Source organism: Pygoscelis adeliae, unplaced genomic scaffold (assembly GCF_000699105.1).
Source record: "Pygoscelis adeliae isolate BGI_AS28 unplaced genomic scaffold, ASM69910v1 Scaffold449, whole genome shotgun sequence".
Classification (NCBI taxonomy): domain Eukaryota; kingdom Metazoa; phylum Chordata; class Aves; order Sphenisciformes; family Spheniscidae; genus Pygoscelis; species Pygoscelis adeliae.
The window spans coordinates 151,483-174,181 of NW_008825574.1; the positions used below are offsets into that span (position 1 = coordinate 151,483).

The 22,699-nt window shown below is 42.0% G+C and overlaps 1 protein-coding gene across 5 annotated transcripts in view; it reads right to left on the bottom strand.

The window, feature by feature from the left end:
- Positions 1 to 22,699, bottom strand: part of ST3GAL3 (ST3 beta-galactoside alpha-2,3-sialyltransferase 3) — a 189,739-nt gene that overhangs the window by 64,261 nt on the left and 102,779 nt on the right. For all 5 annotated transcript variants that reach the window (XM_009332535.1, XM_009332533.1, XM_009332536.1 and 2 more), the window contains one exon: positions 12,038 to 12,132. In XM_009332535.1, coding sequence (XP_009330810.1) covers positions 12,038 to 12,132 — 95 coding nt within the window. The remainder of the gene's footprint in view (positions 1 to 12,037; positions 12,133 to 22,699) is intronic.

Sequence of the window (22,699 nt, forward strand, 5' to 3'; positions counted from 1 at the left end):
CATCTAGTCTAGCACCCTCATCAGAAGCCAGAAGCAGGAGCCACAAGCACCAACAGCAAAAGCTAATGGCCTGGGCAGGGGAGAGGCACTAGATCTTTTTGATCAAGCTGGAACTCCACCAGAAGATGGACACCACACTGCTGCTGAGGTGGGCACTTGCATTTGGCACCTTGCTCACTGGCACCAGGATGGAAGGACAAGACCTTCTTCAGAAGGAGCTTCTGTATCCTCTTGGGGCAAGGTTTGAAGGATCAGCAGATGCTGCTGTGGCTGATCTGCAGCCTTCCACATGACAATGAAGATACCTACAATAGGGAACCACTGGCAGGATCTTTTACCACAGCTGGGTCAAGGTGGAAGGTCACTTGAAATCACCACTGCAAAGACTACTATCACAGATAGCGAGCTACAGGACACAAAGCAGTGTTCATCTCCAGACTACGACTAAAGAAAATCAGGCACCAGGAAAGCAGCTGCATTATGTAAAGTTAATTGATGGAGCATGCTTTCTTCAGGGTGAGAAATTGAAAGGGTGATGAGCATAGTTTGCTTTATATATCTATGTACTGAGTGATAATAATGGTACGTTACAAATGCTACAAAGAAAAATTCCGTCCTGTTTCAAGTAACAGGATTTGTGCACAGCCACTGGCTGAATACTGATCTGTCAAGGACTGAAAGCAAGTTTTGCAAGGATAAAAGAAAGGCCAAGTCTTCAAGACCCAATCCACCGAGACTGCACCTGTGTATGCACAACATGATCGGTATCCCCATGATCTAGGCAATAACTGACATGCTGTATTCTTCATGCAGTAGCTTCTGGGCAGATTCAAAAAAACTGTTCTACAGAACAGTGCCAGAAAGGCTACCAAGCCAGTTTTCACGTTGTACACATTGATGCTAAACTTCTAAGCAACTTGTACTAAACCATTACCTGATTTAGTAGCAAATCTGATCAGCAGCAGACCTGATATGCTGCACCTCGGCCACAGAACCCCTCCATTGGGGTGGGACAGCAGTGGGAACAGCTGGCACCCAGGGCAGCAAGTTTCTCTGGGGTAGGCATATTCTTAAGGAAGAGGGATAGAGCTCGTGATTGGGACCTACTTGCATTGAACACAGCAAGAAACAAAGAACAGAGCAACCCAAGATCAGCGTTTCAGGGGAGCTCGCGTTGTTCCTGATAACTGTCAGCTTTTCTCCTTTCATCCATTGATTTTATTTTCTGTTTTTTTTTTTAAAAGGCACCAGCTGCGTATGGTCCTCGCTTTAACATGAACCCATGCTTAAAAGAAAGATTGTTTCATTAGGGCAACAGCTATGCAAATGATTTGTTTTGACACTCCCTCCCCCCCCCCCCCCCCGGTTTACCCAGGTTGTGAAGAAATCATGGCATGGATGCAGACACGATGCTAGCCCAGGCACAATTTCTTGCTCAGCAAGTGAGAAGAACAGACGTAGCGGTGGGTGTGCTCTGCCTTGTATACCTGTGCACCAAGAGGGGCCAGGAGGGGCCTGAGTATACATGTTCTGAGTACTACAAAGGAAAAAATCCTTCCTGTTACAAGCAACAGGTATGTGTGCACTCACCTCTTGCTTCCAGGGCCCAGGCACACAGCCAGCTCAGGTGTAACAGAATTCATTAGCTCAGACACATCCCCATTCAAACAGGTCTCTCATTCTTTGAGGGCCATTTCCAGTCTGGAAAAGTTTCAGCTACTTTTGTTCAATGCAGAACCCTAGCAAATCACCCCAGTAGACATGTCTCAGCACCATATGCCCAGAAATAATGAACCACAGAGAGCATGGTGCAGAGGCCTGCAGGGCTCCATGGAAGGTCAGCTTAGACCAAGCAGAACTTATTACCTGCCATTCATTGCTGGCACAGAGGCGGCTCCTGCAGATCCAGCAGCTCTATGTCACGTTCACCCCGGACAGGGAGAGCTGGCAGCACTGTACCATGGCTACCTTGTACTCTCCGTGGAATCCTTCAGACATACTGAGCAGGCAGGAACAGAACAGCTCGGGCAAAACCATGCACTTCTTCCCTGTACTCTGCTCCCCTAACCAGTATGGATAAAAGGTGAATTCATCTTTGAAAAGCATTTAATCTTTGGCCTCTTCCCAGCTGCCAAACAGGCAGCCCAGCAGGTGCTAATTAGCTGCATGTTTTGTGAAATACAAACTTCCCACTGGAAACTGAACTCAAACACCAAACTCGTCTCCTGCAGATCATCCGACAGCCATCCAGTGGCCATAGTTTTGGTAACCGCTTGAAGGCTGAGGAAACCCAATAGCGATATCGCTTCCTGTGTACTGTTCCTCCTACTCATCCTCACGAGATTCAAGGCAGACGTTATCAATACTAAACCCAGTCTGTAGTCAAACACCGATGTTTAAATGGCAATGGCAGTGCTATCATCCTTAGGGCTACAGATGTTAGCTGTCCTGGGAGCGGCACACATCTCAGCAGCAGCTCACCGGCAGCCCATTTTTAATTTGTGTTAGCTCCAATAGTTCATGTCAGAAAGACCAAATTGTAATGCAGTGGTTCTGCTTACCTGAAACCATCTGTATGGTAGGCATAAGAACATAGTGTACATACATATGTTATATATAGGGAGGAACGTCTGTGCTGTTTAATTCTAGTTGAAGTATTAGGCAAGTGAACTTATTCCAACAGTAAAAATATGTGGCTTTTATAGAGCTCCTTCAAGTCAAAGGCTATAAGGTGATACATATACAGTCATATGTAAACATACATGCATATTCCTAAATTCACCCTCTCAGGTCCTCCACCTGTTCTCCTCGTTTCTGAAAGCAGCAAATGGCTTTATACTCTGAGAGAATCAAACTTACTGAAGGTCACAAGGCAAGTGAGTGACGTAACTAGGAACAGAATGAGGCCTTTGACTCCTAGATAAGGAGCCCTCTGCAAAGGCTTTCATCTTCAGATAGCCCTCTGGCTTACATGTTCTTCACATGGGTCTGCTACCATACTTTAATGATAAATTAATGGAAATGAAAACCAATATCCTGCATTTTCACCCTCACTTTCTCCCATTATTAAATAATGAACACATCACCAGGGCAAGCAAAGTTTTCTGAAGCCATAGTTTATTATATTTTTTTCCTTGTCATGGAGAATTTCAATTATTGGGGAGAGCAGGAGATTATTTAACCCATTCATCTATCAACCACTATGCACACACTATTACTCTACAAACAAAGGAAGAAGCCTCTGCACATTTTCCTCCCATCTAAAGGAGGAGTTGACTACATTTATCTAAGAATCCTGAGTTATCATGACATATACTATCAGCTTTGCCTTATAACATCAGAAAATTCAAAAGCAGCTCACGACTGCATGACTTCTCTGAACACAAGTATGTCTTGACTTCAGGTTGACCCTGAAATTTTCAGACATTTGGAAGAACTAAAAGTAAATAGTTAGAAATTAGGCGGGCAGTGACCACACAGTGAGAACCAGGCTAAGTCTCAATTCTAGCCTTTTCTCTGTTATTTATGTGGAGGAGCAGAGACCTTCATTGTAAATGTCAACAACACTTAACATTGTTGTTTCTAATGCATAAGCTTCTCGCTTGTATCATTAAAAAAAGATGGGAGACCTTACCGCTCCACAGGGATTACTGCAGGCATCTGACAGGTTCTACCTTCTGCCTGCCTTGGAAGTAGGCAAACTGGGCTGTTTGTGCACTCTCAAGTGGCCAAAAGAAGAGGCTGTAATTTTTCAAATTGTCCATACCAGCCATCTTCCTCAAAAATCATCAAGTCTACATGCCCTTATTGCCAGCAGTAAGTATTTGAATACCTTGCATTAGGATCAGGGAACAGTGTACTGCTGCCGTTCTTCGCGTTTGCCCTGCGAGCCGTGGTCAGTGCCCACCTCCACAGCTGGTCACCCAGCTGCCACACCTCCAGCCAGCACTTCTGCAGGGCACTGGGCATCAGCTTCAGCTTTTCGGAATACACTGACTAGAGTGAGGTTGATAGACATCCCTGAAGCATGCCAGTCTCCTCCACATATGGGTCCCTGTCCCATGATAACAGAATGCCATGTGTGTGTCAGCTTCATGGGGAGAGTAAGCTAAACACTATCAATGCTATGGATTAAACAAATCACAATATTTACAAACAAGCTGTAAGCACAAACCCAGTGCATACATTTCTTTTTTTACACTACCCGAAAGTTCAGCTGTGTATAAAGTTCCTTCTTCAGCATTTTTTTCCTTAAGATCTCGCTCTATACAGGAGCTGAGGAGTGATCTTTTACAAAAGGATTTGCCACCCTGGTGCCCAGCACAAGGCCACGGACCCAAGTCCCACCACATATTCTGTCCTCCAGCTCTCTCCCAGAAACACCATGTCCAGCTGCAGACACACAATATTACCTGTATCTTAGTGAAGCTGGGAATCCAGTGAGCACAACAGGTATCAAGATGAGTCTGAAATTCCCTGCACAAACTTCTTTTTATTGTTGATCAGCTAACTTTATGAGGTCCATGCAGGAGAAAGCAGCTACAAAGACTTCCAGAACTTAGAAGCAAATTGCAAACATGTGAACTGGGTCTCAAAGACAGCTAACTACAAACTGCAGGAATCTCCCCAAATCACATCTTGTGCGTAAATACAAGAGAATGGTTTCTTGAGGTCATTAGCTGTACTAGATTTAGGTGGTTTACTTGAGATATACCTTACTAACAACAGGACTTAAAACTGCCACTACTTACAATATCCCAATACTTCCACTGATGATTTTTAATTGTATTAAGACAAGAGGTATATAGTGTTGCACAGGTACAAAACACAAAACAAAAGAAAAAAAAAAAGGAAAGACTGAAGATGCATGGTACCTCCTAACAATTTTAGGAAAACCTGGCATGCGTTAAATGTAAGCTCCAGAAAGCCCTTAAGGCCTTTTTTTATAACAATATATAAATAAAACACATAACATTTGGACTCTTCATTCACATCGTCGTTTTGGAGCCTTCAGGGATTTTTTTTTCAAGCTTTTCTTCACAACCAAGAGTTTGTTTTTTCAGAATACAAGCTTAGTTCCCAACATAATCCCAGGGCTTGGAAAGTTGGAACATTAATTTAAAAAACAATTATGCCAAAAAATGGGCAACATTTTGCAATAACTGTGCATTAACCATTTTGATCCAAACTCAAGTTTGATGCACAGGAAGCAATAAAGCCTGTAGAAACAGGTTAATTCACACCAAATGAAAACGGTCCTTGAAAGATTCACAATGTACTGTCCAAAGACAAGTGGGAAAATAAATACAGTTGTTATAGAGGGCTGTTCTTCCCTCTGTTGCTGCGTTTTTGATGCCCCTTCACAGGTGGCCAGGCAATGTCTTCAAGGCCAAAAAACTCTAACTACTACAGTGATTTCTAATTCTCCTGACCCTTGCAGAAGCATTAAGATGTGGCACTTCAAAACACAGCAGCCAGAGAAGACCTGCTCTTCCCTCTAGGAGGTAAAAGATAGGAATAATATCCATGTCTCAATTACATGTCAACACTTCTGGGAAGAACTCCAGTATGGAGTCACCCAGTTAACTGCAAACTTGGGGTCTGAGATCTCCCTGGGGCACCTTTCCCTCCTCAGTGGGTTGGCAGAAAGACTATTCTTTAAGCACATTCAACTGCAAAGCATCAATTTTGATTGAAATAAGGGACTGCACTGGAGGGTTGTACTTTCATCAAGAGAGCTCAAGAGTGAGAGTTGATTTAACTTCAAAATTCACAATATAACTTCCCTTTAGAGGCTTTATTCAGTAATGAAAAGCTGATCCTCTACCTCTTCTGAAACTTTTAATTTTTTTCCCTTCAAACCTCTCATTTAATTTCTTGAGGCTATAAAATCAGCTAGATTCCCTGGGGAAACAGCAACATTTTTATAGCTATATTCCCATGCAATAATGGCAACTATTACCAATTTTGGTCAAATGTAAAATTCTAGTGGAAACTAGTTCAGAAATCTGCCTCAAACTCAAGGAGAAACAACAGTCTTGTGTCAATACCTACTCTGAACAGAACTAACGGCCATACATGCTTGTGCTCCTTGCTTATTTGTTAAAGGAAGAACACACAAAGAACAAAAAAATGCTCACAGCAGAAAGATCATCTGTACAACAGAGTACAGCTAACAAAATAAGGACAAGGTTGGAGAATTAAAGCAGAAAAGAGACACCTCATTATCAAGCAAACCCAGTCAAATGTAGGGAAGGTGTCTGTGTGTGGTACTCCAGCCTCTGCAAAGAGCTGGAAAAGTACGTTGGAAAAGACCTACTTTTCTGATAGTTTTTCTTTGGGTCAGCTGTAAATTTCAATTGTGATATCCAAGTGAATATATTTTCTTGAAGATAAAGTATTGCTCACGCCAAGAAAGTTGATGTGGAAGAAAAAGCTATGCAAGAAAAGAACATGCATGAAAAGAGAAGAGATTTTCTCCCGATAACATTTTGATACGCCAACTTTTGCATGCCTGAAAACTCAACATTTTCACTAAAGATGAATGACCTCTCCCCATGAGACTAGCAAAACCACTGCTAAGCAGCACTGAACCATGGTTCTTCCCAGAAGCACTAACACAAAAGAAAACATCCAAATAAAACCCAGTACAAGAACAATTAACCACTGCACAATACATCTATTAGCATTGGTGCTCTGGGCAAAGACTTGATTTCTTTGTCACTGAATGTGTCACCAATTCCAGATGCCCCTCTTCTGTCAGATGAAAATACTAAGTCTCCTGGCCAGTAGTACGTACTCCGTTTGATAAAATTGTAACACTCCAAACATGTTCTTAATATTCTCTTATCACCATGGGGGAGAAATTGCTTCCTAGATTCCTGGTGGGAAGCAAATTCTGAGATGGTGACAAGACAGTCACTCCCTAAGAAATAAATATCACCTTCAAAGACAAACTGATTTAGGACCAACAAAGCAGTGTCTCTGCCTAAAACAATCTAGCAGGAACAAAGGTAGAAGTGAAGAGCTATAATTACTGCTAAGCAATGACACAGTTACTGACTAAATGCATGGAAATTACATGGATCATGTCTGTTTAGTCTTTTAGTGTATGCTGTGGCATATGTTTTCACTTAAGTTCAAAAAATACTGCAGGAACTCTCCCGTCCCTCATTACACAGAGAGGAAGCCAGATACTAGCTACTCTTTCTTATTAAAGTCTTTTATATTCTTTAAGCCACATGCATTGAGAAATTCTATTAATAGTCAGGTATTTCTCCAGTCTTGTTTGTTGCCCTTCTCCAAATAACTCTTTCCTTTTGCTTTAGCTACAGAGGTAAATTTGGGGAGGAGGCCCTCTGGGATTAATAATCTCACTAACATTATAAACAATTTTTCCATTGCTTATTCATTGACGAATTTAACTCCGAGAGCAGTGCACATGCTAGAGGATCTTTGCAACAATATGGACAGCATGTGCATATTCATACCTCCATGAGTTACACTGATAGAAAAGGGTACAAATACAAAAGAAAACATTTCAATTTCCAATAAAAAAATCTCTATGTAACTCATTTAAGAGCCTGAGATTGCTGCAGTCTCCTTGGTCTTCACTGAAAAAGCTGCAAGAGCAGGCTTGGAGGGTGCTGGGAAAGAAGAATTCCTACAAGCAAATTAGACCCTCGCAAATGGTGAAACATGGGAGGCACTCCAGCATCCCAGTTAACGCTGAAACAATAGCCTGGGACACAGAAGGGTGCTTGGCAGCCTGAGCTGTCCCCCACAGGCCATCTTGACATTTGTAGCTTTTAGAGTTCCAACTTCTTGTTACAGTTTGATCTTCTTGACAACTCTTGAAGTTGACTAATTTAATCATGTTCCGGAATGACATCCCTCGCTTTGGCTATATACACACTAATAAACAAATCAGCAGCAGGGCACAGGCCCACACGAGTCCATACTATTAAACTGTTAGCGCAGTCCCTGATGGTTTTCACCAGGGCCAACAAATCTCCTCTATAATTCTCACGCATTCATAGGGTCACAGGCTAATACAGGCCAGTGACCTTTCTTGATAGGAAGGCCTGAATATGGCCACCCTTGGGGGGGGGGGGGGGGCAGCGAGTTAACCTGTTTGAACAATGAGCTCAACTGCCTTCAGGACCAGAAGACAACCACTTTATTTATTAATAGAGATGGAGTCATCATTTCCAAGTGCTCACAGTGGCACATCCTGTTTCCAGATTCTGTCAAGTCACATAGTAGGAGACAAGCTCAACGTGGCACTAATGGTCTCATTTTTTAAAATAAAATATGACACTGGCCTGTTTGACAACATGGTCATGCTTCATCATTTCGAAAATCTTGGTTCAGATTCTGAAAGAACCTCATACATTCATAGCCAGCTGCAGAATGGGTGAAACCCAGAGCCACTGTTACACAGAAGGCCAAACTAGATACTTGTAGCGACCCTTTGTGGTGTCAAAACCTAATATACTTGCGCCTCTTCAGAAATATGACATATCCATTACTTCCCCTATTCTCTGCACAGAGAGAAAGCAAGAGTTCCCACAAAGGGCTACAGACATCTGTGATGAATGCAATGACGCCTTCAATCTGCTGTATCAGCTCCAACACTCCTGACAGTTCTCAGCTCCGCTTTTGTCCCAGGTCGCTGGGGACTGGGATCAAGTAATTAGGATCAATCCTTGGTCCCGATCTTTGGTGAACAGAGGCAGGGTCAACACGTACAATGTACTAAAACTCTCTGCCCATTTAAGACAGTTTAAGAAAAAGGTACAACCGCTCCTCATAAACTCCTCTTCATCTATTTCTAATACCTTGTAGAGGATACTCAGAGGCCACTGTTCAAAAAGTTTGCACAAGACTTCCTACCATGTGCCTCATCTCAGAAAGTCCTGTTCATAAAGCAGTAGGGTCACCACCTGCTTATTCCTGTGCTTCTTTCATTTGGCAGACAAGTAATCACTAAGGTGGTTAACTAACGATAGCAGCGGTTGCCAATCTGACATGAGATGTGCATTATTCCTACTGCAATAGTCCATTTCAGAACCAGCATCATTCGGGTGGAAAGTCTAAAAACTTTCATATTCAGAACCATATTCACCTTGAGGGCTTCTACACGCAAATGCTCTTGGAGAGAGTGGAGTACTCTGGTCATAAAAACCCCCTCGCATGGGCTAATGGCCAAATCAGGAAACGACCAATGGAGAAAAGGAGTAAGCGTTCTTTCATGAAGAAACACTGTTAAGCTTTCTATGTTATACTGAGTACTTTTTAGCATCTGGAGATGGAAGAACTGTCTTTACAATCAGATTCTTTCTGAAGAAAATGAAGATCCCTGATGAACTGTGTCAAAATGATCAGCATACTGCCTTCGCCTTGATATGATCGCCTTTAAAGAGTGGTAGTCCTGCTCTGAAAATTTCTGAGCCATTTCTACTCTTTTACGTGTAATTTATATAGACGTGTTACTCCAAATTAGTGCAGCTCAGTAGACAATGCTCCTCAAAAGCTGCTTTCCCCTAAAGACTGCAAGACTTGTTCTTGCAATCTTGGAATTGTTCTTTCTTGGACCAGTAAACACCAAGTGATGGATGAAAAAGGACTTCTTCAGTTTTTTTTTTCCAGAGACAAAGCAAAGAAAAACTTAGCTAAAAGTCTGAAGAATAGAGAGAAACTTTAACAAGAGAAAGCAGAAATGGCGGATTAGCCTCCAAGCTGCTAAGAAGCTCTTGATTTCATAACTTTAGTACTTTCAAGCTGCCACAGATCAGTTTCTAGAAGTTTCTTGGAACATGCAGCATTACTGAAAGTGAGCTCATCCTGTAGCTATGTTTCACACCCAAAAAAAGCCATTTTGCACTTGGACGAGATCACAGTGACCTGAAAACGCCAGGTGATATTCACCGAAGTTCTCAACAAAATCTACCCTTTACCAACCCAGCTACAGTCAGTGTCTATGAACACCGACCGCCTTTCCCAGCGTGATGCACGTTGGAAATCCCAGCTGGTGGTGTCACAGAGCTTCCTAACGCGCAGAGCAAAACTCCTGCCCCATCTGTTTCAACACAGGCACGTCTCTCTACACTTTCTCAGCCATGCCGACTACTCTTTTTCCCATGCACATCCCAGCTCTGATAGTCTTCACCTTGCACTAGCATGTGACTGAGCTCCACGCCGCCTGCCTGGGTCAGTTGTTTGGATATCATTAGATTGCCCTGACTGAAAGCCCTAATGAGGTGCTGATCCCATCATCCAATCACTCAGCTGAGCCAGAATGCATCCCGTGGGACGGCCAGAAAAGACTGATGCAAGAATTCCAAGTGATGTGTAACATGAAAGGGCGCCATTCGCATCGCTAGGACTCACAGCCTGTCAGCACGGCCATTAGAAACCCTGGGCTACAGAGATTTATAATTCAACCCTCCCACACACAGAACTTGCTCCAGACTGAAACTTGGCACAAAATTCAGTCCCAGGAGGGCATTAAAAAAATAACCCATTCAACGGTTTCTGTCCCATGGCTTCAGCTCACAGCCATTTAAATAATGGCAATTTCTCATTTCTCTTTTTAACTGAGGAAATCCAATATAAAACACCAGATTTACATAACATTGCAGTGGTGATACAAGCTGGCAACAAACCTAGGGAGAAGGCTGCCAGAGCCGTTCCGTCATCCCTTTTTGGTGAATTTCTCCATTTGGATTCAGTTTAACGGAATGATTTTTATTAGGTCTAGCTGACATCATGTGTAATCTGCAAATCCCACCTCCATGTTGGTCAGGCAGCTTGCCCTAGCTTTGTACACCTTGTGTGCCTGTTAGAAGGGGACAAGCCCTGCCGTGATCAACGCAGCCTTCCACTTGTGCTGCCACTATTATTTCTTTGCTGCAAACTCTGCTGGTTGATTTAGAGGACAGTAATTAGTTGCCTATTGAGCTGCAAAAGACCGACTGGACAAGGAATGGACATATACAAAGCAAAGAAGGGAATTGATGCAAGCCAAAAGAAATTTGTCAGTAGAGCCTTTGATTTGATCAGAGATTGTTCTAGCAACTACAACACCTGCTTCCATGGAGAGAGACAGACCCAAGCCTATTGTAGCTGTGGTCCTTTCTGCACCAGGTATTTCAATTTCTACGGGGGCCATCTGCAATCTTGAGTTTGTCAGGGTAAAAAAAAATCTTGGAAGTTGATGCAATGCCACAAACGCTTCTTAATAAATACATCAGACTTCAGGAAGTCTGCACCAAATGACTGCTGTGAGCATAAGCCTTCTGCTCCACCACCACTCACCCAGAGAGGCCTTTGATGGCACATGCGGGATAGCAAGGAGCTTGTGTCACCCGCAACATATACCATCTGCTGGGTGGGCTACTGGCTCCCATCTCATCACCACCAGCACCGCTCTCGCTCTCCCACAGCATACCTGAGACACAGCCCCTGCTGCCACGCTCCAGCTGCAGGACAAGGCATATTACAAATCATCACTAAAGCATCTGACAGATTTTTCCTATTCGTTATCAAAGTCGGCAAGTAGCACAACCATATAATAATTATACAACCAAATGCTATGAAAAGAAAATGAAGATTTGTATCAGTGGTCAACCCCTAGGCTCCAAAACTCAGAAACTCAGAAAGAGGAGTCTTTCCTGTTCTTTAGAGAATTAATGACTTAAAGGTACTTCAAATCAGTTTGGAGTCTCTCTGCTGCTGTCAGCAAAGATGCTACAAGCTATGGCAGTCAATGTCAAAATGCTTCTTGCAGAATGTGGCGATAGGTCTAAATTGCCATTGTGGCACTGACTCTCCCCATACTAAACCATCCTCCACGTTCCAGCTGTGAAAACCCTTTTGGGTTTCTGAGACCTACATGTACAATGCTTCTCTGGAACAGGAGAAGAAAGCTGAGCCCAAGGGACGACCTGAGCTTTCAAAACAGAAAAACAAGACGAGGCAAGCATCTGCAGAACCACCTTCTTTTTCAACAGCTGTTGAAAAAGTTTTCTCCTACCTTGTCCTTTAATTCCAAAGGGGGGTACAAAGTCCCTGATACGCGCCCATTTCCTGAAGGAATCATCCAAGAACATTGGTGCCGGCTTCGAGAACCTGAGAAAACCAAAATGAGAGAGAAATTAACTCCTGAACTAGGAAGGATAAATTTCTGTAGGGAGGTTGAGAGAATCCATACCTAAGTGCTGATTCTACATTCTCACCGGCAATACAGTAATGTGGAAGATTTTACTTTTACCCAAAGGCGCCTGCAGTGGAACAAATCTGTCAGACTCTGTGCTATGAGGACATCCAAAACACTGAAGTTGTAAGCCTGGCAATCACTTCCACTCAACAATTTAGAACTTCCACACTATTGTTTGGCTATTAATTTAGCTACAATGAGTTGTAAATTGCAACCAGAATTTAGGCAGTTTTACTTCCAGCTTTGTAAGCGCAAGCCAATTTATGTACTGGTTACATGAGCATGTGAGGAAGGTGTGCGGAGTTGCCTTTATATTGTTCATTACATATATGTGTGCTGCTCCGTGCAGGTGGGGATGCACTGGGCAAATGCATGCAGAGTGGGGCTGGGGTTATCTACTCTCACGGCTGCTTCTGCCTCACTCATAGGCACATACACAGCAGCTATCATAACACAGGCAAGAAAGGAAACGGTTCAGGAGATCATGAAGCAGCACTTAGTTACAGAGAATGGAAATTCAGTACAGATGTAGGTGTTTTCTTCTGCACTCATTAACATATAAATGATTCAAGAGAGGTCCTTGCCAAACCAAACAGTTGTGATCTATCCAAAATCACTTACAAAAGAGAGAACTAGTCCTTCTTAACTGTGTCATTATGTGAATACATTATCCTAATTACACCCTCAACAGACACAAACAGCAGCTACTAAAAATTTGTCTCTTCTAGAAACAATTAGTACAGTGGCCAGATAGAAGGAAACAATTAGCAAAAGAAACTACAGAAATATTAACGTGCATATGGGACCATTTCTGAGTGTATCGAGATCACTGCTAGAAAATATGCTAATACTATGTGAAATCTGTTCATTCAATCATATCAAAACAGTAGCAGGGATGTTCTGGATCAAAATCAATCACACTATGCTATAGAAATGAAGAAAGGAACGTACTGCATGTTCAGAGTCAGAGAGTACATCTCCACTACAGCCATACTGCAAGTGCAACGTACGTAGCTGAAATAGATACAGCCTGGCTAACCTAGGTAACGGGACAGATGTAACACACCAGTTTAACCCTCCCTTCAGGCTGTTTTTGCACTCAGCATGCAACTCCATGCTACTGCAATCAGATAACTTTTGGACTTCAACTACCTGATTTAAGATAAACTCATCTACACTGCACCACAGCCAGGTACAGAGCAACAATTTCAGACAGCAGCACAGTGAGGAAAGGATGGAATGAATTCTGAATTATAAACTGCTCATCACAGATGCCCAGTAAATCAGAGGTTGCAGAAACCTCTGGGAAGGGGGAAGAGAGAGACCAAGAGCATTTAACAAAACAAGAACAGAAGACTCCAACTCACCCATGCATACCGCTTCACATCCACTCATGCAATCTTTAATAAGATCATCTATAACCATAAAAGCAGGATGCACAGATTACATGGCTGATCTAGAAGGAAAGGAATGTTTTTCCAGAGCTGAGGATATGAAAGGATCTATATAATTTTATCTGGGAAAAGGTGGGGAAGATGTGTTAGATATATTAGAGCTTCTCAAGATCTTAAGTAAAAAACAAAAAAATCACAGGCCTATTAAAAAAAAAAAAGAAAAAGAACAGGATACAATAATACTCTGAAAATATCCTAAAAGCTTTAACCTGACAAATTAGTTCAATGTTTTTTCAAGCATCTTGGTGCACTGAAATGTAAGTTATTATGTTACACTGGTGGGTCTCCAAGGAGTTATCTCCACCTCCTTCCAACATCAACATGAGGAATCTTTGCAGGATTCTCATACAATGTAAGAGCTTTTATAACCTGAATGGCTACAGCACAGATGTTCACAGCTCCTCCTTTAGAGCAACCACTTGAACTAATAGCAGAAGTCAGGTCCCACAGAATGGTCCCCATTCTCCCCAAGCAGCAGCCGCAGTGAAGGATCACCAGCACCTTTGGGCTGCTTTGTTAGGTCATCGAGCTACTCTGGTTGCCACTGTGACATGCAATCGTCAGGAAAAACTTGGATGCTTCAGAAAACACATACATGAGCGGGTTTTATTCTCCTCTCACGAATCAAGAGGATTCCCTACAATAATGCTACGAAGTAGTGCAGCGTAAATAAAAAACTTCGCCAGTTCAGTTCTCCTGTTCAAGAGCACTGCACGAAAAAGAAGGTACAGGCCTAACTCAGAAGTTGGTATTATTTATAGATGCAATTAACTGGTCTATTTGCAAGTCATACAGCAGGAAAAGACAGTTTACAGTAGTCTGACATGGAGTATTGAGTGTCTCTCCCTAATGCAGATTGCCCCTAACAAGGTGCCTGGTAAAACCAGGAGGAAGGTCAGATCCTCCTGGGACCTGCTGGGCCCCGAGGGGAGTCCCCGAAAGCAGCTGAAGCACTAGCAGGACTGATCTGATGCTCTGTGGTGTCCCTTCTGCATGTGACCAAAGTGATGCCCAAAGAGAAGTGACCATTGGCCTTGTTATTGTATTTGCTACAAGTAAACTTCAGGATTTTTCTAGCAAAGAATACAATAGCCTTAGACCACCTACTATTATTTGGTAATATTTAACAATGTTGTACACAGAGCCAGGGAAATTGACTTTTAATTCATACTTTTGCTTCATTTAAAGAGGGGGGAGGAACAGTTTTGGGGGAAATATTACATCCATATGGGGAAAAAAAGAACAAATTAGAGGATTCTTAGCTCCTATAAATCTTGAAGGTAATTCCGTTTTGGAAATACTAAGAAATCATGAATGCTGTAAGCTCATGATCTATGAAAAGTGCTTTGCCACCTCAATAAATTAGAGCAGGCCAGAACCGATGTCCAGCAGTGACAGGGAAATACTGTCTGCCAGACTCTCCAGGAGCATGGCTGTTCTGTCTCGGCTCTGAGGCACGTCTGGTGTATTCTAAGACCCTTCAGGAAATATCAGGATATGCCTCAAACAGGCCATGGGAATGCTCTCTGCAGAGCACCTAAAATACATTCCAAGGAATGCGTGGGAGTTTGTCAAACAGAAAAAGTAAATGTTTCCGATGATGGTAAATGTTGTATCTACTGAGCAGCTTACATAAGGGATGCTGCATTTTACCCGCGTTGTCTGCTGCTGCTACCTAAAGGCAGGTGAGCTTCACCGACAACCACAGCTCCAGAACTGAAACAGGCTTGTGCTCTATGGGCAAACAGCACGTAAAGCAAGAGTTTTGATTTTTCAAATTTGATTTTTAACCACTTCCTATCTACCCCACCCCAAATTCCAGAACAGACATAATGCAACCTTGTAGCACATGACAGCCATGAAAAGGTGAGAAATTTGGGTGCCTGTGGCACACATTTATGACCCGCATGATTTGGAAGAGAATGCCAAGCATCTAAAATTACTAGTTTGAATGACGTACCCCGATAAAACAGCAAATGACATCTAAACAGACGAAATCTGAACTCAATGATCTTAAAGGTCTTTTCCAACCTAAATGATTCTGGATCTGGATATGATAATTGCGATGTACAGTCCAAATCTGTCCCAGCTCTCAAGTATGCATTCCTTCTACAAAGACACCAGTAAAATCTCTAACATAACTTGTCACTGCACACAGCGAAAGGAAGTGTACTGCCAGAAGACTATTTTTAAACAGAAATCTATATACACAAGAACGTGTGATATATATTTGTGCCTAGGGGATTACAGCTTACGTGACAAAAAAATTACATTTCCAGTTATTTTCTCCCTCATAAGTAAGAAGAGTTGTGACCCCAAAACATTTCTACCTGGAAAGCTGAACCAGCCTGCCAGAAGCTCCCCCAGCCAAATTTTCCGACCATTTCCATTTTCTCCTCGACACACAGATCCATTCACAACCACTCCTCTTTGATGTGTGCTGAGGTATTCAACATCAGCAGAGCTAACTTCCCAAAGTATCGCCCAAATCCTAGACCAGCACCGCCTCTATCAGAGTAACTATTGAACAATTTCAGACATTTAATCTTGACTAGAATCTGCTCCCTACTCCTACCTGCTGCTTTGAAGGCAATTAATATGTAAATGTGTAGAAGGGAATAAGCTAGACCAGAGAGAAAGTAAAATAAATAAACCAATTGATAGTCTTTGGCTATAACAAGGAGAGAGGAAGACAAGGCCAAGTCCCTGAAAGAGTAGAGGAGAAGATGCCACCATGTTTCTAGAAGTCATGACATTAAGGAAAGGCAGATTGGCAGCCATTAAGCTCCACTGGGGGCTTATTTCTCAAATATTGCCTTCCTTTCCCCCCCCCCTCCTCCTTTAAGCCGCTCTGCCCTTTTATTTCTTCTTTAGTTAGGGAGAATCAGCAGCAAAGAAAAACTGGAAGCTGAAGGAAAAAAAAACAAACGGTGCTAGAACCTCATGTTGTACATAACCTGCACATTGCATTTGTAAAAGGGCTTGAACAACCTTTTTTTTTTTTGTCTTCCCCCAACACACAGAAGAATGACTTATTTGTTCCGGCATGACTTTTGCCCTCTCTTTTGTTTGCTTATGCTCAAAAAGCGTCCATGGTTAGACAGAAGGCACAAAATCTACCAATTTTATTAATAAAATGGCTGAAATACAAACCAAAGCACTCTAGCACTGAGTAATTAGCTCTGATAGAGGCATTTATAAAAGTATGGAGAGAAAATCTAAACTAACCTTTTCCTTTTTCCCTAGTGAGACCTAGATGTATGTTCTCTCCCTTGCCTCACTTCTCTGGGGAGCAGCATGGTGTGACAGCATAGGGAATGAGGAGGCTTGTGATGTCCTGATTTCACATTTCTTATTGACATTAATCCTCTGTCAAAAATCCAAGCAGCAAGATTCCTCAAGCAGCTGAAAAATTTAAGAAACCACATTAATAAGGATTAACCCCATCCTACAACCAACATACTTATTTTCCTAAATCAGCAAATAAAAGCCGAAAAAATGGATGGCTGCAAGAAGAAAATCTTTAACAGCAGAGATCAGACCAAAAATTAAGTTGATCTTAACAAACTGCGGAAATGGTCTAGAAGAAAATCAGACAATACGGTAAAGACAACTTTGTACTGAAGAATGGCCACACTGGGTCAGCGCGCCCTACCACTGCCATTTGAGATCCCTTTTTTGGAAGAGACAGTGAGCCACTGATCCCTATCCATCTTCTCCCATGCTATTCATGTCTACAGACCCTGAGTGTACCTACAGTTGTCCCTTTCAGGCTGAAAAGTCCTTAACTACTTGGCCATTCTCTATACAGATGCCACTGAATTATTCAGTGGTACGACACTGCTTTGCTTTGTTCTCTGCCCTTTCCTAACAGCTCTACCATTTGGGTTTTGTCCATTACTGAACTGATGTAATCACTTGTTCTTTTGCAGCTCTGCAAGAAGGACCATGAGGTGTAAACCGTGGTCCTTCCTTCTGACAGGAAGGGGCAGTAAATGCCACAGCCACTCCAAAAAATGCCTTTGAACAGGCTTTATTCCATAAGCAAAGAGAAGGAAGGGGCAGGTAAAGCCCACTGAACAAAAAACCCTCCACCCACCTGCAGGCCATGTAGCAGGACTTTCTGTTATCCCAGCCTCAGCCCCCCCCCCCCCCCCCCCCCCCCGGGACTGGTTGCTCTGTGCCTTTGAGGCACTCTGGAGCATCATCAGCCTTCTTGCCCTCTTTGCTCTCCATCACCCAGTAGGTCGTTTAAACTCATTGGTGCAGGCATTTTCCCATCGCCTGCTCAGTGCTCTATTTAGAGCCAGACCAGCTGCTCCAACGTAAGATCCCTTTAAGATAAAGGGCCTCCATACTCTCCGCTGTGGTTCGTACACAGAACATTGTCATACTATTGCAGAAAAGATAAACATCCTATCATGACTGAAAAATGCAAGTATCACAGCTGTAAAACCTGTTAAGTACTCCACTTTATTCAGGATCAGAAAGCATCAGCTCAAGGACCATACCCAGTTCTGGGCCTCACGCAAAAAACATGAACAAACTGAAAACAGGCCGTAGGAGAGCTGTGAAAAAGATCTAAGGTCTAGAAAACATGATCTCTGAGGAAAGCTAGAAAGAAATGAATTTGTTTAGTCTAGAGAAGAGAAAATTGAAAGAGGACATGATAAGCCGTTAAATATTACGAGGCTGCTGCAAAAGGGAAAGGTAATATCTCCCTATCCCTGATAAACAGAAGTAGTAGCCCTGGGCTTAAAATGCAGCAAAGGAAACTTAAAATAAACATTAGAAAAAGGTTTCTTATGCTTGGGATTATTACACATTGAAATCTATTGCCTGGACATGGGTTACAGAACCTGCATCAACTACATGAGTTTCTGATTTTATTGTATTATTTATAAGAACAACTTTGCATCTATTAAGCATGGGTTAGTCATAGCTGTGCTTACTTTTAAGAAGGAAAATTCAACAGATGATCTTCTGAAGCTTTGCACAGGTCTATTTCTTTTGAAACCATTTTCACACTGGGCTAATGTTGCTAGGAGGTGACCAAGTACTCAAGGTACAGTCTGCTGCACTTGGGAATCAAGAGCTACCCCTCAGACTCCTCGGGATTCTGAAGTACTTACCTTCATATATGGTAATCAAATTTCAGTACAAAACAACTGTAGATAAGCAGCACATGGATTTTGCAAGCCTGTTGCCTGCCAAGACTGCTTTCTGTTTGTACCCTGTACCTTTGTGATAAACAGGAAGACACGTAAAGGTTAACCTTTCTGCAGTCATTAATATCTTGTGCTTACGCACCACCAAGGCACAAAATCGAAGACTGATTTAACACCAGCTCAGTCCCTCCTGCTAACTGTGTTCTGACATGCATGAGGTCTAACAAAGTGCCCTGAACAGCCTACCTAGTGTGTCTCTATATAATGCAAATAATCATTATGGGGACTGAAAAATTTTGAGAGAAACTGTAAATATTAAAGGCAAAAAGAAATCAGTTTGCCTGCTCTAACCAAATCCTCAGACTTTCCAACTCATTCTCCAAACGGTTCAGACAAAAAACATACATGCACACACAAAAATAACAAGAAGCTTGGTTTAAAGGTCGGCTTCCTTTTCGGGAAAAAAAGGCAAAAAAAAAAAGCAGCTATAAAATTCAGACAAGGCAGAAACTTTGTCCTGACCTGCCTCATGGTGCAGCATATAAGACAACATGCAAAATTTGTCATTATTCACCCTCTAATACCAAAACACAATTATGCAAGGGTGAAAAGCTGACTTCTAGACAGCATAGAATGTTAGTTTAAAAACCAGTCTCCTAACATCATTTCAATGTCATAGTTTGTTTTTCATGTGTTATTGTCAAAGATGCAAGATTAAATTACAGCCAGTTTTTCCTACCAAAAGCCAGGTGGGGTGTTCGAGGCCTCTGAGGGAGCACTGAGCCAAATAGATGAGATTACATGGTATTGGAAACATGATGAAGGTGAGCAAAAGCAGACTGTAATTACTGCCTGAGTTTTCAAAGCCTTCTGTGCAAATAAAAAAATGAGATGAGGAGGGAAGGAGAAAGGGTCCAATCCTCCCCTCTAGCAGAAAGAGTCAACCCACATGGAAGATGCCAGCCAGCAACTCTGCCAGTTGGCCAAAGTTTAGCACAATTATGTTCCTCCTCACATTCCACGGGGACAGGAAGGAGACTGCTGTTTCTCATGAAAAAGAATAGGACAGCAGTCACCTAGGCTAATTGCTGCTGTGCAACACTGCACTCCCAAAAGGCAGGGAATCTGATTTTTCTGGTGAAGATCTAACATGCATTCCAGAAGACTGCAGATGATGGGCACAGTTTCCATCACTGACCTGTTGTCTTTCGTCATAGATACTAATTGAGCCGTCTGTTAAAACGCAGTGACTGAACTTTGCTTTTATGAAGTCATCTTACTGTTCTCTTTATTCTACTTGCAGAGAAAAGTTAATCCACAGCCATGCCATTGCGAGCAATCCTCCACACCCACTGCTCATTCCTGCCACCATCAGCATGTTTGACTGTCCTGAGCTGCCGGCAATCTTATGGTAGAGCACATCAAATTGCACTTCACTGTTTCAAAAGCCTCTGATCTTGTTTCCTCCTACCACATTATTTAATGTATTTATCTATCTTGAGGTTATCCTACTGTATCAGAGCAATTTTCATAGTTGAAAGCATTGAAGGGAATAGTGAAATCTTTAGTGGCCTTCATAACAAGTAATAATACCACTGCAGAAGGAGCCTGGAATACTTAATTCTTCCATCTAGAACAAACAGCACATACAGTTTTTGTGCATGTACATCAAGAAAGCTGAAAAGAAATTGGTCCTAGAGAATAGGACAACGATGAAAAAGAGCCTTCAAACATCAGCTAAACTAAAAATGCACATATTGTTCAGCACAGCCAAGCACAAGCACAGAACAGATGTGACTGCTCTGCCTACGTACAGCACAGGGGATGCAGCATGGAAGGAAGAGAGCTATTTAAGCTAATGAACAAATAGGCACAAAAGAGAAATTAGTATGACCTGATCATGATACAGCCAGCTGAAGATGAAAATAAGGTCACTAACGTTTAAAATGGGTAAGCTCCAAAACAGCCTTGGGATGGAAGCTGAGGAAGACAGGAAAGTGCAAAACAAATTACTTGAAGTGAAGCTTGGTCAGTTTATGAAAGGGGTTGTATAATTTGCTGTCTGCATAGGCAGGGGACTGGACTTCATAATTCATTCGGTTCCTGAATGCCTGATGTTCCTTCACCTCTGGCACATTGCTCTTATCCAGGTCAAAAATCTGCTTGGAGCAAAAATTTCCTGCATAAGCCTTACTAGAGTGAGGATGCCGGCAGAAGAAATGTCAGTGTTTCAAGCATCGTTACTTAAACAGGTGGGTTGTTCTGTGAGCGAATAGTCTTAGTTTTTTCAAGACTCATATTCTTCCAGAATGATCAATGCCATTTCAGAACCTAGACAAAAAATTCCTTTTAAGATGATATGGAAATTATTAAACTGTTGTGAAGTACGCACCATGGCATTAACAGAGGTATTGTCAGCTCTTCAGATTTTCTTACATGGAGTCCAATATTCTGAAAAGTTCTATAGGACCCAGTTCCTTGTATCACACCCCTGGGAGAATCTCAGCTTTCGCATTAAAAAAAAACCCAAAACAAATAAAAAATATTTTCCTAGCCTTATCGTTGGAAATGAGACCTCAATAACTAATAAAGGCTCAGAAACCTGAGGAAAAATAAAAAGAAACCGTTATTTTCAAACTGCACGCATTTTCTGTCCTGAGTCATTGTTACCGAATATTTGTAGGTTGCAATTCTCATCAGCGCAACTCCCAACAGTGACTTTAAGGTGTTCCAGAGAAAGCCTCCCCAATGAAAACGCAGGCAAAGGACAAGCCTGCTTTCAGACACAAACAGGAAATGAAAGCAAAACAATAAAAGCGAGGGGGAAAAAAGTCTGTAGAAGCTATTGCACCAATAGTTGCCTACAGCACACAAGACAGGCAAATAATTAAATGCAAAGAAACACAGACAAGAAATAAATTGTTCAGCTTCTTTGTACACTATATAAATTGATGCTCAAAGACAATCACATGGATAGTCCATTGTGATGTTTCTTAGAATTTTTTTGTCAGTTGTTTTCAAAAGATTTCTTTTTAAGTCATCACAATCTGGGTTTGACAAAAAACTGGCATAGCAATGACAATATCAAATCAAGTCTACAGTTTCATTGAGAAAACAGGAAGATATGAACTAGAAACAAGAACGAACTCTGCAGTGAAAACAAGAAGGGACTGAAAGTATGGGAGATGCTGGGCAAGCAGAGTTCTCTCTTAACATTTTGAAATTGGACAAGGCTTTTTGGTTGGAAGCCACGTCATAGTTTGCACCATTCAGAAGGTGGACATCCTAACTAAAAAACCAGCGAGGGTGGAAATGTTCTCCATTGCACAAATTCCTAATGCCTAAACAATTGACCTTGGCATGCTCCTTCTTGTAGGAAGTTGTTTCAGAAACAGTTGTGTGATTTTCAAGCTTGCCTAGTAGTCAAAGCAGTGTAATTCATCCGACCAGAGAATAAGCTTTTTTTCCTTCTATTAAGTGAAACAGGATAATATAACTTTAGGTGCCATCTCCCAGGTACAGCCACCTGATGTGCATTTGTACAACGTATTAAAAAAAATCACTAATATCAGAATAATATCACTTACTGAGAAACAGTTACAAATAGATTACAAAGCTGCTATTAATGAGATTCATATCAATCCCAACAGGAAAAATTCCAGATGTGTTTCTGTTACTCTGCTGCACAATAGACTTCACATTGTAGTGCAGCCAGTTGTTACTATTTAACGTTCAGACAGAGGCTTTTTCTTCCTTTAACCAGATGCAAAAACCTCCAAGGATTTTTGCATCTCACAGGCTCAGACTGGGAACCTAGGCAAAAAAAGGCCAAAACATGCATCCCAGGTGGAAAGAGT